This window comes from Durio zibethinus, chromosome 24 (genome assembly GCF_047325235.1).
Source record: "Durio zibethinus cultivar Kanyao isolate XHJ-2024 chromosome 24, ASM4732523v1, whole genome shotgun sequence".
Taxonomy (NCBI): domain Eukaryota; kingdom Viridiplantae; phylum Streptophyta; class Magnoliopsida; order Malvales; family Malvaceae; genus Durio; species Durio zibethinus.
This window is the reverse complement of record NC_143185.1, coordinates 16,277,050-16,293,085: the sequence shown is the minus strand read 5'-3', so window position 1 is coordinate 16,293,085 and position 16,036 is coordinate 16,277,050. Positions and strand designations below refer to the sequence as shown.

At 29.1% G+C, this 16,036-nt stretch overlaps 1 protein-coding gene across 2 annotated transcripts; it reads left to right on the top strand.

Moving 5' to 3' along the window:
- Positions 1-9,338: 9,338 nt before the first annotated feature.
- LOC111316947 (uncharacterized) lies at positions 9,339-15,476 on the top strand. 2 transcript variants are annotated; one of them, XM_089753751.1, is made up of 10 exons: positions 9,339-9,701; positions 9,800-9,828; positions 9,960-10,006; positions 10,438-10,505; positions 11,260-11,298; positions 11,692-11,828; positions 12,715-12,805; positions 13,378-13,449; positions 14,131-14,243; positions 15,033-15,476. In XM_089753751.1, the coding sequence occupies exons 1-10, from the start codon at positions 9,622-9,624 to the stop codon at positions 15,140-15,142; spliced, it is 786 nt and encodes a 261-aa protein (XP_089609877.1). In that variant the 5' UTR covers positions 9,339-9,621; the 3' UTR covers positions 15,143-15,476. The 2 variants fall into 2 exon arrangements, with proteins under 2 accessions (XP_089609877.1, XP_089609878.1); XM_089753752.1 differs by having other exon boundaries at positions 9,387-9,701; positions 9,904-10,006.
- Positions 15,477-16,036: the final 560 nt, after the last annotated feature.

The window sequence follows — 16,036 nt, the reverse complement described above, 5'->3', positions numbered from 1 at the left end:
AAAATTGTTAAAATTTTTTTAACTTTCGTGAACACTTATTTATGTGCCTATCTTTGATATAACTTGTACCTTTTATGCAAAATTGTGTATGCCTTATATTGATTAATCCTTATTTTGAAAATGAGGAGAAATCTTATAATATAATTTTGCTTGATTTGTTTTATGATAACAATTGGTATGCTTCTTGATGACGTATCTTTAACAATTGGTATCCTTAACAATTGATATGAATTTGTATGCATGTGCTTGATTTTATGCTTAATTACTATTGATGTTTTGAGTTCTAAGCACATCTTATCCTAACATGATTTATGAGTATATCGCATATCATTAATTATCATTTGCTCATAAATTTCATATAGTAAATTTGATGACTTGTGCTAAAATGTTAAAATTGGATACACCTATACTTTTGTGCTTGAATACATGCATGTGAACTTTATTATGCATATTACATTTGATTACATGCATTCAAAATACTCTTGATATTATTGGTATCAAGCACTTTGTTTTATGCCTTGAATTGATCTCTCTTTCTTTTGAAATGACAAAAAAGGGGAGAAAGTTTAGAGATATTTCTTTTTGTATGCTTATAGCAATAGATATAGGAGCTTAAACGTTTGGTATAAAGAGTATAAACAAAAAGGAATAGAAATATTTTATGAATATATTTGTTAATGATACCTCTTTATGTTTATTTACTCATTAATATGCTCATTTTTTTTGCTATGACAAAAAAGAGAAAAAATATCATATGGACAAATTTGCTTGTGCTTGATATGCATATGTTTGATTGTGCTTATTTGATATATTTGATAAACATATGTTTGTTGAGTTGTGTTGGATTAGGATGCGTAAATTAAGGGGGAGTTTTGCCATGGATTGCTTAAAGGAGAGTTTTCCAAAATGTTTTTCAAAATCTTAAATGTTTTAAAAAAAGTTTTTCATCAAGCAAATTTATCTTTAAGTTTTGTCATATCAAAAAGGGGGAGATTGTTAGCCTTGAATTGATCTTTATTTTGAAATGACAAAACATTAAGCTAAATAAGCTTGATCAAGATTTTGAAAAAGATTTATCTAGTATTTTTCTTAAGTTTTATATTTTGGTACTAAATAAACAATATGTTTTTCAAAATATAAACAAACCTTTCTTTGTTTTCATATTTCTCAAACCAAATCTATCTTTTAAAGATTATTTATTTGAGCTTAAATGAAAGTCCAATTGTTGTTTTTAAAGTGAACTTATTCATTTTGGACTTAATACAATTTTAATAATATTAGTTTTGAGAAATATATTAACTTAAGAAAGTTATTTTACAAGAACAAAGTTTTTCAACATTGAACTTGTTTTTATTTTTCTGTATTAATTCACAAAGTTTTAATATTTAAATTTTATATGGTTGGAAAACTCTTTAAGTCTACTTTATAATGGATTAAACAAAATCAAAATCAAAATTTTCTAAGAAAAGATTTTGAATTTTTACTATACACTCTATAGTTGTCTAAAAACTGCACAAGGGATAGATTTAAAAATTCACTATAATTCATACATGGTGAATTAGGTTATGAACTTTATATAGATAGAAAGGCCTTTAAGTCTAGTTTCTAAATCTTCAAACGGTTTGTGATTTGGATTTATATAACTCAAGATATAATCAAATTAGTAAGTAGAGTGCAAAATAAGAGACTATCACCCAGCATGGATATGATCGATCCCTTTTAGAAATGATCGATTGATTTTTTATACAGAAAGCTCTTTAGGTCAAAAACATGAAGAACGCATCGATCACCTTATGTAGGGATTGATCACACCCTTAACCAATCAATCCCCTACATAAAAGGATCAATCAGGTAGGCTATTTTCAAGCATGAATTGGTTCAAAATAGGAACCAATCGATTCTCTCATGGAAAAGATCGATTAGGTCATGCATAAAATGTGTCCAATGGCTATTTTATTCTCCCAAGCATCTCCAATGGCTAGTTCTTTATTTTCTCTATATATTGGCCATTCCAACATACTAAAAAGGTTAATGAAGCAAGAGAGCAAGTGCTAACAAGTTATCTTTTCATTTTCTCTTAGAATCAAGAGTTTTTAAAGCTTAAATTCAATATCCTTTGTATTTCTTGTTTCCAAAATATTTTTGTGTTTCATTCATCATTTTCTTTGTACTTTATTAGGCAAACACTCAACCTTGAGAGGTATTTTAGTTTGCAAAAATTTATTTTGGTTATCTTGTAAGCAAGATGTGAGGTATCCTCTTGATATTGTAAGGGTAAAGGTTGCTATCTAAGCCTTGAGAAAAAGATAAAAATTTAATACAACATAGGTTTGTATCTTGTAAAAGTTTTTCTTCAATAGGTGATTGAAGCTTTGGTCTGGCAACTAATAAGAGAGGACATAGGTGCATTGTGAAGAAGGACTGAACCTCTATAAATCATTGTATTTAATTTCTCTATCCCTATCTCCTTTGTAATTTATTGTTGTTTATATTTGATTTTAGATTCATTAATTGTTATTGTTTGCATTATATTTTCATCGAAAGTGCTTATTATTTTAATTTTCATTCAATTATATTAAAATCATTTGTTTAGGAAGAATTTGGAGAAATCTAATTCACCCCAATCTTGGATCACTATCTCACCTAAAAAGCTTACAGATTTGATTAATCTTTCATCAACCAATATCGTTACATCATAGATATGGCTTTTGATCGCCTTTCATTATAAGGTATGGATAAGAAAGCATCTAAGTCTTTCAAAGAGTATGCCCAAAGGTAGAGGGATATCGTTGCTCAAGTGTAACCACCACTAATAGCAAAAATAATAGTGTTGTTTGTTAACACTTTAAAGTAGTCATACTATGAGAAAATGATAGGGAATGCAATAAAAAAATTTACTAATATGGTGATTTTGAGTAAAATCATTAAGAATGCAATAAAAAATGGTAAATTGAAATAGGGAGAATCCCCTACTGCTAAGAAGATACCCAAGAAAAAAGAAAGTGAGACTCAAGTTATGAGTTTCGAAGGGCAGCAATTCAAAAACTGCCTTCAGTCGATCTATCCACATATCATTTGACTGTAAATCATGTTTTTGCTTCACCCTACTAATCAACTATGCAACCTCTTATCCATCCATAAATACGCCCTTTATTTGTCTAACTACCCCAACAAGTGGTGTGCGAGAATCTCAGAATCACGAAAAACCTACATTTGATCCTATTCTCATGAGCTACACAGAATTGCACCAAGAGCTTTACATAAACCACTTGATTTCTTTCATTTTCGCAAAACAACTTAAACCTCTCTATCCCAAATGGTATAATTCAACTACTAACTGTGACTACTATTATGAGGTGGTTGGTCATTCTACAAAAAATTCTATCTCTTTGAAACATAAGGTGCGAAATCTTATTAAAGAAGGGTTGATAAGCTTCAACACTAGTGGAAACACAACACCTAATGTTAGTGGTAACCCAATACCTAATCACCAAAGAGTATGATTTTGGGAAGGCTGATTAAAACTAATTATCATTTTAAGATTTTTTAAGAATATGGATATTTTTTATGTACTTAGATTTCATCTTATTTTTTATCATTTTAATAAAAGTGACAGATTTAATACCTTTTCATGACATTTTTTTTTTGTGTGAATCACCATTATTTACTCTTACCTTTTCATACCTTTTTTTCATATCCATTCTTTGATTTCAAATAATGAATATTCAAACAATCATGATGATAATTCAATATTTGATTTTGAAAACATCATTCATGATGATTTGATTGATAGATGGAGATTGTTGATTTGTTAGAACTATTGAATAAAAAGAAGCCAAATTTGGTAAAAAATTTCAAAAATGATGCAACATATGATATTTGTAATTTTTCATTCACAAATTTGCTTTTAGTCAATAAATGTTCTCCATTGAAAGTATTCATATTCGAGATGAAAAATGGTCATCTTTCTTTTATACTTAAAAAAAAGTAAAATTATCCTTTACTATCCCATTTGAGCCTGTTGAAATTTTTTTAAAAAAAATCTTAACTAAGAATCACCCTCATATTGGGGGCAAAGTTTGAAAAGCTTGTTTATTTCAGGGGCAAAGCCTTTTTGTGCTCAAGTTTTTCTTTAAAAATGATGAAAAAAAGAAAAAAAAAAAAGAAAAAATTGATGGGACAACATGTCAAGGTGCTCTACATGAAAAAATGATTCTTGGTTTGATAACTTTTTAAATACCAATTGGGCTTGTTTTATCTATTTCTTTGATAATCCATCATCTAGCCTACATTACATCTCTTAAAAGTTCATTTTACTTGAATGTGAGTACTCGAATTGGGGAATCATGAATTGAATTAAGGTAGATTTGCCACTGAATTATTTAGGACTTTAATCAAAATGTCACTGATGGATAAAAGGGAAAGAGAAATGAAAAGAAAAAATGAGAAAAAGGCATGCAAAAAAAATAAAAAATTAAAAACAAAAATGAAAAATAAAAAAAAAAGAAAGGAGAAAAAGGGAAACTTAAACTAAAAACCCAAAAGGGCAATTTAAGTAAAAATGAAAACTTAGAAAAATAACTTCATATGAGGGCCTCAGGAATGAGGATTATTGGCTTAATGATTGAGGATATTGATGGAATATGTTTTTGAAAGAGAATTCTGAGTTGGAGTTCAAAATTGTCTAAATAATCATTATTTTGGATGTTGATATGCCATTTGAATAATGAAAATATTTTGCCTTTATTCAATTTTGATTTGTTATTGACAATATTTATTCTTAATAATAAAGACCCATTTTTTTTTATCCTTTATCAAATTTACATCCCTTAAATGAATCAAGGAAAAATATCATATCTGTCACTAATTTAAATGATGGTAAATAAATGGATGACACTATTTTTAAAATATTTTTCATTCTTTTGAAAGAAATCCAAGATGAAATGAGTGAAAAAAGCTTGAGAAAATGTTTTAAAAGGGCAAACAAGGTGATCCGACGATGAATATAATGATGGATCGATTGGCATGACCTATGAGTTATGAGCAAATGAGGATAATGATATGGATTAGTTGACAATTTGTTCTGAGATTGTTAATATTGAGAAGCTAAGAAAGAATGGTGAAGTCTTGAGAACTTTGTTACCTCAATTAGGATTTCATGGCATTTGCCCTGCATACATTGTGTTTACATTGCATCCTAGTTATGACATGCATTTGCATCATTGCATTATCACTTATCTCTTATTTCCAATCTCGGCTCAGTGTAGATTATTTTTTAGAATTATGGTTCAATCCCGGTTGCTCGATCTTAGGCTCAATCTAGATCATTTTTCAGACTTATGGTTCAATCTTGGTCATTCGATTTCGGCTTAGTCTAGATCATTTTTCAAACTTGTGGTTCAATCCTAGTCGCTCGATCTTGGCTCAGTCCAAATCATTTTCCAAACTTATGGTTTAATCTTAGTCATTCGATCTTGGCTCGATCCAGATTATTTTCTTAACTTGTAGTTCAATCCCGATCATTTGATTCTGGCTTAGTCCAGATCATTTTTTGTGACTTGTGGTTCAATCCTAGTCGTTTAATTTTGGCCTAGTTCAAATCATTTTCCAGACTAGTGGTTTAATATCAATCATTTGATCTCAACTCAGTCTAGATAATTTTTCAGATTTGCAGCTCAGTCCCAGTCATATATGCTTACTAATTTGACTTTAATTTTTGGACCGAGATAGAATGGATGTCTAGGTCTTTGCATCATCCTTGTATAACAAAGATGTGCAAAGAGAAGTAACTGTAGACACCCATATGTGTTTGGGATCTATCGGGCCAATTTGATTACTAGTATTATATTACTATAGTATAGTATATTATGTTATAGTGTGATTATATTATATTATATTATATTATATTATTATTATAGTATAGTTTATTAGTATAGTATATTATAGTATATTATATTATATTGTGATTATATTATATTATATTATATTATATATTATTATTATAATATTATGGTATATTATATTATATTATATTATTATTATTATCATTACTTTTTTCTTTTTATTTTATTTTTTCTCTCTTTCCTTTCATTCAATCAATAACGAGAATTAGGAAACTGAATTTCCAATTAGCCGAATCAAGGGAATCAAGTCTGTATAGTCAACCAGAACCAAATCAAATGATTTTCTGTTCAATCTAGAAAAATCAACAAGAATTTAGACCTAATATCAAGTTTGGGTAGAATCCAATCCCAAGATTCAAGCATGGGTTGGTTCTGTCCAATCCTTACAAACTCTCCTAAGGGTGATTATAAATTGAACAAAGGACCAGTTGAATAACACACGGTTGATTTTTTAAGAAGGGTGAACTTGGTGTTCTAAAAACTTTTTTGGGCACTAGGTTTTTGAGACTTTGGTTTTTGGAGTTTCTAGATTTAAGATTTTGATGATTGGGAGGGGTTTGGATTTCTAGTTTTTGTTCTAGGACGTTGGGATTGAAATTTTGGATTTCAGGGACCCAGGTTGGATTTTTGGAAAATTTTGAAGAATTGTGGAAAAATCTAGGAAAATCAAGGTTTGGGGATGAATTTTTGAACTTTTCGATTGAGTTTTTCAGTGAGATTTGAAATTTTCAGTGGGATTCCGATAACTTTTCCAAAAATTGACAAAAATTTTCAATTTCTGGTTGAATGTTCTTGATTTTTCTAAAGAGATGTCAGAGCATTTAAAGCTAGAGAGAGAGGAGACTGGGACTTCTGAAGGGAAAATGTAAGACTTAGCTTTTTTAGCCTTCTAAAACAATGTCATTTCTGAGTAGGTAGATCCGCACATAGCCTGAATAGGATCCACGCACCACCTGTGGTTCGACCTAATCGATCGTAGGTTTTTTTTCTATTTTAATTTTAATTTTTAATTTTACTTTTTATTTATTTTTATACTTTAAGTTTTTTTATTTTATTTTTAGTTTTTTTCATTCATTTTATTTTACTTGTTTTTATTATTTATTTATTTTTATTTAGTAACTTAATATTTATTAAATATTTTTTGAAAATTCTTAATGAAGAAAATAATAAAAAATAAAAATAAAAAATCTTTTCAAATAAATTCATGAATCCGTCAAACTATTAGAAGGTTGTTCATGGATTTAAATTTTATGGAACCCACCAAACTATTAAAAAATTTTATAAATCAGTTTTCAAGAGAAATATTTTTATTTTACCAAATTATTGGAGGATTACTTCTTAAATTAAGTCTTACTAAACTATTGGAAGATTTAATGAATTTTTCAAAAAAAATAAAATTTTATAAATATATTTTAAATAAAATCTCACCAAACTATTGAAAGATCTGCCTTAAAGTAAATCTTACAAAACTATTAGAGGATTTTACTAATTTTTTTAAATAAAATACATTAATAAATCTGACGACAAAGTTTCTTCAAAATGGGATACTAATCTCCATGAATACTCTTGATTTGAAAGAATTATCTTAAATTGCTACTAAAACTATTGAGATAATTTTAAGATTAATTTTTAATATTAAAATATTTTTGTAAATATAAACATATTTAAGGTTTAGATAATTTGAAATTAAACTGGTACCATCTTTTAATAGGCGCTGTAAGGGTGCTATAATCTTCCTTACACATAACCGTAATCTTAAACCTAAATCTGGTTTCATGAATTAGAATATACTATTTAAAGATATCTAAGTCAATCTTGGGACTTCTATTTAAAAGGAACAGATTCGATCAGGTGATCAATTATACATAAACAAAAAGGATTGATTGTGACTCATTTAATATATATCTAACGGTAGGTCCACGAATCTATACATTAAGACATTAATTAATGCAAATTTTTATTTATTTTTTCAATGAGATTTTGGTGATATATTTTGTTTTTTTTTTTTGTAATTTTTGAGGATTTTATATATTGTATTTTTTAAAAAATTAAAAAATATCTTAATTCGCAATCAAATGCCAATTAATTGAAGCTTCAATTTGGGTCTTAATTAAAAATAATAAAAAAATTAATTATAATATATTGTTATAAATAACAATATCTCCAAAAAAGTAAAAATGAAAAAAATTAATAATAATAAAAACTAAAAAAATAAAAAAAATATTTGATACACTATCATTGAAATTTTTTAATTTAATAATAGAGTTTTAAAAAAATTGATACATATTTATTTTTTTAATTAATTTTTTAATATATCATAAGAGTATATGTAAAACTATTAACTTTCTTTAAAGTTTAAAAATTAAAAATTATTTAATACATAATAAAAATTTTTAATTTTACAAACAATGATAAAAATTGATATATATTCAATTATTTTTTTAATAAATCATAAGAATATATGTCACACTGTTAACCTCAATTAAAGTCCAAAAAATTAAAATTTTCTTTGATTTATTATCACTAAAATTTTTTAACTTTATAAATGAGATTAAAAAATTGACACATATTTAATTTTTTTAATTAATTAATTTTTTAATTTAATATATCTAAAAATATATGTCACATTATTTACCTTCCTTAAAACTTAAAACCTTTAAATAATGTTTGGTATATAAGATGATAAATAAGATAAGATGATAATCATCTAATATTATGTTTGGTTTATATTTTTAAAAAAAGAATATGAGTATAATAAGGATTATTCAATCTCTTTGTATAAGATGATTCAATCATTCTAAATTAAAAAAACTTATTTTTAATCCACAATATTAAATTTACATGTACTATTATACTCTTAAAAATTATATCAATAATTTAAATTGTATAAATTTTGAGAAAAGATAATTTTGACCAATAAATAAATTATCTATACACATTAAATATAAAATAGGATAATATTATTTAATCTAATCCTAATTATAATATTATTTTATCTTATTCTATCATAATATTATGTATCAAATATATTTTTAATGCACAATATTTAATAATTTTATATTAAAGTAATGTTTAGTATATAAGATGATGGGTATGATAGGATGATAATTATTTTATATAATATTTAATTTAGATATAAAAAAATGATAGGATTGCACCAAAGATTAATAATTCTTTTGGCATAAGATAATTTAATCCTCTCAAAATAGAGAAGATTATTTTTAATTTATAAGATTGAACTTACATATTTTATTATACTCTTAAAAATTATATCAATAATTTAAATTATATAAACTTTAAAAAAGAATAATTTTTTACTAATAAATAAATTTATCTTATCTTAATTTTTACACTTATCAAATATAAAATATTATTTAATTTTATCATATTTATAATATTTATTTTATTTTATCTTATTATAATTTTGTACTCTAAGCAGTTCAATAATATTTTTTCAGCATAACTTTTTAACAGAAAAATTATCGATTAGATTGAGAATGAAATTATCGAGCTTAATTACGTCAATTTTTATTTCAAAATTTTGTACACTGTCTTTAGCTGTCTCCTTTTTTTTCTGCCACGCCTGGAGAACTAGTAAAAGCGGCCGCCTTCACCGATCCGCCACGCCGAACCAAATCAAAAAGTCAAAGCGCGGCAATCACCACTCTTTCTCGCCGATTTTCAGTTGTTTCAGTGCTAAAATACGAACAAAGAAGGAATGGGTCACAACAAGCCCCGGCGTTTCAAAACCCATAACTCTCTTCGGGGACAGTCAAGCAGAAACCGTCAATTCCAAAGGTAATTTTCAAACCATTCCCGTTTTCCAATTCACTTTTAAATCATTTCTACTTTAACCCATCTTCTAAGACATTTTTCTTTTTGCTCTGCTTTTCCAGGGAAGATGATTCTCTCCCACATGATCAACGTACAGTTCCATAACCACTTTTTAATTACTTCCCTTGATCTCTCTTTTTCTATAATTTTTGTTTGGATATGTCAGGTGTTTGATGTTTTGCCGCTGTGGTAATTACTTTTTTTTTTCTTCTCCGGTTGCAGCTCCTGAAGAGGACCCAAATGTTCCTAAAATTCAACTTGCTATGTGGGTGTGTATTTTTTTCTGCTACGTTTTCCCCTTAATAATATATTTTCATTTTTCTTTTTTGCTAGCTGTTATTGACATTGTTATGTGTTGATAGAATTTGTGCTGGGAAACTTTTGGTTGATCAAATCCTGGATGACATCTTTAACTTGCTCTTTCTTTTTTAAAAAATAATTGGCCTTTTTCTCAAAATGTCGCTTCTATGGATAGATGACTTCCATTGTTCGAAATTGCTCAGGAATCATTGTCTATCAAAATGCTAATTGCCTAGCAAGGTCAAGTTATTGTGATCTTGAGTTTTCATTTTTAACCATTCTTGGGTTTTGCTTATTATCGTGATAAAAATTGATCTAAAATGGTGTTGGCCTTTTTCTTTTCTTTTTTTAATGGTTGTTTGCATCAATTACCATCATTGTTTTGATGTTGTTGACTCAGGATTTTGGACAGTGTGATGCAAAAAGGTGCACTGGGCGCAAACTTGCAAGATTTGGGTTGTTGAAAGAAAGTATCTGCTATACAAAATTCCGCTCAAATTTAATTTGTTTATGCATGTTTGAGTTTATATTATTTATGTCATGTCTGATGTGCTTTTCTCTCTGTAGAAGTTGTCATGCAAAAATTGTTTTGTAGTTGATTTTCAAAAGAAATGTATCATACCCAATGTTGAAATAAGTGACTGTGAAGGATAAGTTAGAGACTATGGATGTGAAATCGGCTTACCAATTAGCCTCTCAATGGGTTTTTGTGGCATTATTTTCAAATCTATTTTGAGCAATAAGATGTTCAAACTTTTATATATCAAAAGGAGGAAGAGGAAATTTCCAAGGCAACTGCTATTGGCTTGTAGGAAAGGGAAAAAAAAAGAAGGAAAAATCAACATAGAATTGTTGGCGGTTGTGGACTCTTGGTTCAAGGGATAAAGACTACTGTTTAGCTAAGTCATCTGATCCGGATAGTTTCTTCCCTTATAAGTGATTGTAAACTTATGCTTAAGGAAAATGAAATTTCACCTTTCACTTTTGGGAACTTGGAAAGAGTCAAAATATTCTTAAACTGTGATCAGGCTATTTGTTGATTTTAGAATCTTGCATCAATAACCAGTCAAATGATTCACCATTTTCCAGTGATCAATTTAGAGAATAGTAGTAAGTGTAATTTAGTCTCTATATAATATCAATCAATTAATTCATTCATGTTGGAGTATATGGGCATCTTCACTTCCTTCTAATATGTTGCATTGAATGACTTCACACAGGACTTGCGGGTGAATAGTGGTTTTGGGGGCATTGTTTTAAGGTACTTTCAACAACTTTTTTTTTTTTTTTGGGAAGGGGATGCAAACCCAACTTTTTGAGCAGGGGGAGAGACATGGACCTACCATTAAGCCAAATGCTCAGTGTTACTTTCAAGAACATTTCAAATTTGCTTTTACTATGTTTATGGTCTATCTCATTGTCTCAAAAAGTATCTCCTCATATTTGTTCTTTCATACTAATATTTACCCCAACGCCAATGCAAGACTGATGATGTGTCTAAGAATAGTTCTGATTTATGTTTGAAAGCAAGCTGCCAGAATATCTGCTATAACTTTTATCAAGGAGTTTTTGCAAGCTTGTGTGTTTGGCCTCTTCATGCTTTGCTTTGACTTCCAAAGTCATCTTATTATCTGCTTTAAAACTCTGTTTGCAGTCCTGTTGGTAGTCAGTGTGTCTCAAAAGAAGATTACAACTTAATGAAGAGGAAAGGATTAGCTGTTGTAGATTGCTCATGGGCACGCTTGAATGATGTGCCCTTTGTGAAGCTGCGGTGTGGTGCCCCTCGCTTGTGTATGAATATTAACTTTTCAATTTCTTGCCATATGAATGTAGATTAACTTTTCAATTGCTTGCTATATGAATGTAGATAGATGCTGCATCTTTTCTAACATACAGGTTAGGCTTTTTTGCCTCAGCAATCTATTAGTACTTGTTTCATCCTCATATATTGTCATCCCACTAATTACTGCCAGTACACAGTTATTATCCCCAATGACTGGAGATCTATATAATGTCTTCAGTTTTGAATTTATCAAATTTATGTCATAAGTCAACATGTGGCCAAATGCTAACTTTTTCTAAACTCATGAAATAATTGGCTCAGCCTTGTCATTTATGTCAACATTAACAGCTCCCCAATGATCTATTCTTATCGTGTCATACCAACAAGCCATGAGTTATTTCTTGATTGAAAAATTCAAGTAGGTTGATTTTGTGACATATAGGCAAGTTTATGTCATTGTTCTTGCACTGTTTTTGAATTTCAGTCCTTGAGGCGTTTGACGATGTTTTAATATTAATAATTTTAGGGCTTTGTGGCATATAAGCTAGATGTATGTTTTGTTTGTAATTTTATTTTATTCTTTTTTTTACCCAGAGGAGACATGTTTTCAAGTGTTTATTCACTATTATTCTGTTGACCTATTATCAAGTCATACACAGTTAATACTTGTATATGAACTCAATTACTTTTCACTTGCATCACATATGATAACAAAATTTAAATGACAACTTGAAATTAATAATGCTTCATCCTATGCTTATTATATCATATTTTTACTATTCACTTAGTTTACTTTCTTACATTAAAATTAAAGTATACTTACATATTGTTTGACATCTGCAAGTGATTCAATTGTCCTGTTTTATGAATTTGATGAGTTTGCCGGAATTGCAGTGCCATGGCTAGTGGCTGCAAACCCAGTAAATTATGGTCGACCGTGTGAGCTATCATGCGTAGAAGCGTTATCTGCAGCTTTACTGATATGGTACTTAACTTCTTTTCCAATCTCCATATGCAATGGTTTCCACAATCTAGCTGTTGTCATGCCAAATTGAGAATATGTTTTCAATCATTTTGTTTCTTTTACATGTGCATGCTCTGACAGCTGCAAGCTCTGTTTATGTTTTAGAATGGTGAATATTGTGATTTAAATCTGTTTGGAGAGATGTGGCATGCTAGCTGTAGTGAGTATGGATTGAATTTTATAAAATTAATATTCAAAGCTTATTCTTTAACCTAAATAGAAATTTGTGTATCTGCACTTGTATGTTGGTAACATCTGTTAGATATAGCCATTTTGGTTTGTACCAGTCATGCTGCTTTCCAGCTATATGAAAACCGATGGGGTTTTGGCATCATTTTCAAACTTTTGAATTTTGTAGAATTAAGGATACATTCTGCACATACAGCTTTGGCATTGTTTCCAAGCTTAAGTAAGATTAGTCTGGCATGCTTTGGTCCGTCAAAGCATATTTTGAAGAAAATATGTCAATGAGAGTCAGATATGCTTACTGAGCCAATCTTCTGACTTTTTGTTCCTTTACGTTGTTTTAACAGTGGGGAAGAGGAAACGGCAAATATGTTATTAGGCAAATTCAAGTGGGGTCATGCCTTCTTGTCCCTCAACAGGTACTTTATTATTTTCTTTTTGGCCTGAAAATGTTCTAAATTTCTTGAAAGGCATGATCCATAGTCAAGATGGAAAACATCAAATAAAACTCAAATACTGCTGAAAAGATGTTACTATGTTCGAAGATTGAACTAGCAGTCTCTAATAATTATTTTTTTAATCATTATACCCAAAATGCATGAATCTATGGCCTGTATTTTATTAAAGCTATCTGATCATGTTGAAGTCCCCCTTCAATTACAAGCATACCATGGATTCAATTTATTTTTTATTTTTTTTCTCATGGAGTTAAGAGAGATGGTAATTCATGCTTTTGATTCCATCTATTGTGTTTGGTGTCCAGTACTTGGTCTCAAATTCATGGGAATGTGGGTTTATTTGGGTTTTTGGTTAGCTATAAGGCAAGTTTATAAATCTATGGGTGGTTTGAATGTATTTGGAGCTTTGACACTGATCTGAAAATAAGGCCGAACCACCAGTAAAGAAGTTACAGAACCATAACTAAGCTTATCTGAAAACTATTTTAGAAAGCATCCTTAGCATGTACTTATTGCTAAGGGTATTAAATTCATATCAATTTCGGGCAACATTATTTAAAAAAGAATCATCTCATTTCCATGATAGATTGACATTCTTCTTGACGTATGTTCTCAAATTGTCAGCGTGTTTGATTGGTGTAGGGAACTTTTGAAGGCATATTCTGAATGTGAAAATAGTGCCGATATCATATCAGTCCAAAATTCTTGGCTTTCCCAACAAAGTCAGGTTCCAAAGGTTCTGCAAGATACAGAAGGTAAATCTACTTATGCAGTTTCTAAGAAACAAAAATTCTCCTTTTCCATGTCATAACCATTAAGCAATGTCTGCAAAATTTTGTGGGACTGATAATAGGAATATAGGATGATGACTACCACAGTGGCAACTAATGCCTTCTACCACATGGGGCTGGCTAAAGTGGTTCCTATTATGCCATTCTGCTATGTTTAGGACCATAACTTGAGCAAGTTGTTTAAAAGCAAGGCCCTTTTGATAGTTTCCACCTATGTCTTGTTTGGTTTTCACTTCCCTCTTTTGACACAAATGTTCTCCATTTTTTCACATATTCCTAATAGGGGCCTTTCTAGAACTTGTTGAAACTACCATAAGTGTCAATATGTCATTTTGGCCTGAACTAATGCTTAAACAACTTTTGATTCCCAGAAACAATGTCATTTGTGGTTGTTGCCATTTCTGATCTTTGGTTTACACCAGCTGAATTACTAGTACTTTCTGCTGCTTCAAATGATCAAATATACTTTTTTGCAGACGATCCTGTGTCCCCTTTCCCTTTCACAGCACACACCATATTGCCTTCTCTAAGTTGCTATTCATCCAAATTAACCCTGGGCCTATGATCTAGTATTTTAACAGGAAGTCTTATCTGGTAGTTATTTTATGCTGAAAACAGTTTCATTATCACCTGACAGTGATTTAATTACTTACAATTTCATTAAATCGAGAATTCAATCTACACATTGATAATATTCACATTGTAAGAGTGGCCTGATATTGCTTTTTTCCTTCTGCTGCTCTATATGAGCAGACATCAGTGAAGATGAGGGTTCTTCCAATGATTCTGAAGATGGGCTTCCTCCTCTTGAAAGGAATATGAACCATTTGAATTTGCAGGAAAGTGATGATGAAAGTGAGTAGGTAGGATCCTGCAATAACTTCAATCACATGAGAGATGTAATGAAGCAAGGGGTGACCAACAATTCGATGTGGGATCGCAAGTAAGCATGTGAGAAAATGCCATCTCTTTAAGTTTATTTGAATGTAGCATATTTCAATATTAGTAAGTTAAGTTTACACTTTTACTGTTGTCCAATTGTTCGAGAGAAATGTATTACAGGGCCCTTTTCTGCTATGCTGCAGTTTTCTTACCCTGATTTCTACTACGCTCTCATGCGATGGTACAGGGTTGTTGCCTTCATCTAGGATTTTGTGTTCCTTAATCAAATGCAGTTTGCTTGTGCTTTTGCTCTTATTTCATGCATTAGAATGTAGAGAGTATTATTTGGTCCTCGGAAACCTTCATTTTTTTTTTTTTTCATTTTGTTTTGCTTTTAAATTTTATTACTCAAAATATTTGAAATGATTTTTATTACGAGATCAATTTTTTAAATTTTAATTATTTATTAATAAAATTATTATTTAACATAAAAATAATTTAATAATTTAAAATTTATTTATTAATTTTATAAATATTAAATAATTTAAAATTTTATTATATACACTTTTTAATTTAATATTTTTAATGACCATTTAGTATTTCATTACAATTTATCTTATTGTTACCATGGCTTTATATTTAAACATATATTTTACTATTGATTTTACTTTCATTATTACATTGATCAATTTCAGTGTTACAATAATTAATTTTATCTTTATCATCGTTTTTAATTTCACATAACTCAATTTTACCGACTATCCAAATGGATTTTAAGATTATTGAAGATGCAGTTACAATGAAAAACAAGCCGATCGCATTGCACAATTTTCAAATGTCTATTTAGATTTAGAGTTCATTTGGATAGGTAGTAT

Coding starts and splice junctions, on each gene's coding strand:
- LOC111316947 (XM_089753751.1), top strand. CDS start 9,622: ATGGGTCACAACAAGCCCCGGCGTTTCAAAACCCATAACTCTCTTCGG. Junction 9,829..9,959: donor TTCTCTCCCACATGATCAAC/GTACAGTTCCAT, acceptor CTCCGGTTGCAG/CTCCTGAAGAGGACCCAAAT. Junction 10,506..11,259: donor AGATTTGGGTTGTTGAAAGA/AAGTATCTGCTA, acceptor CTTCACACAGGA/CTTGCGGGTGAATAGTGGTT.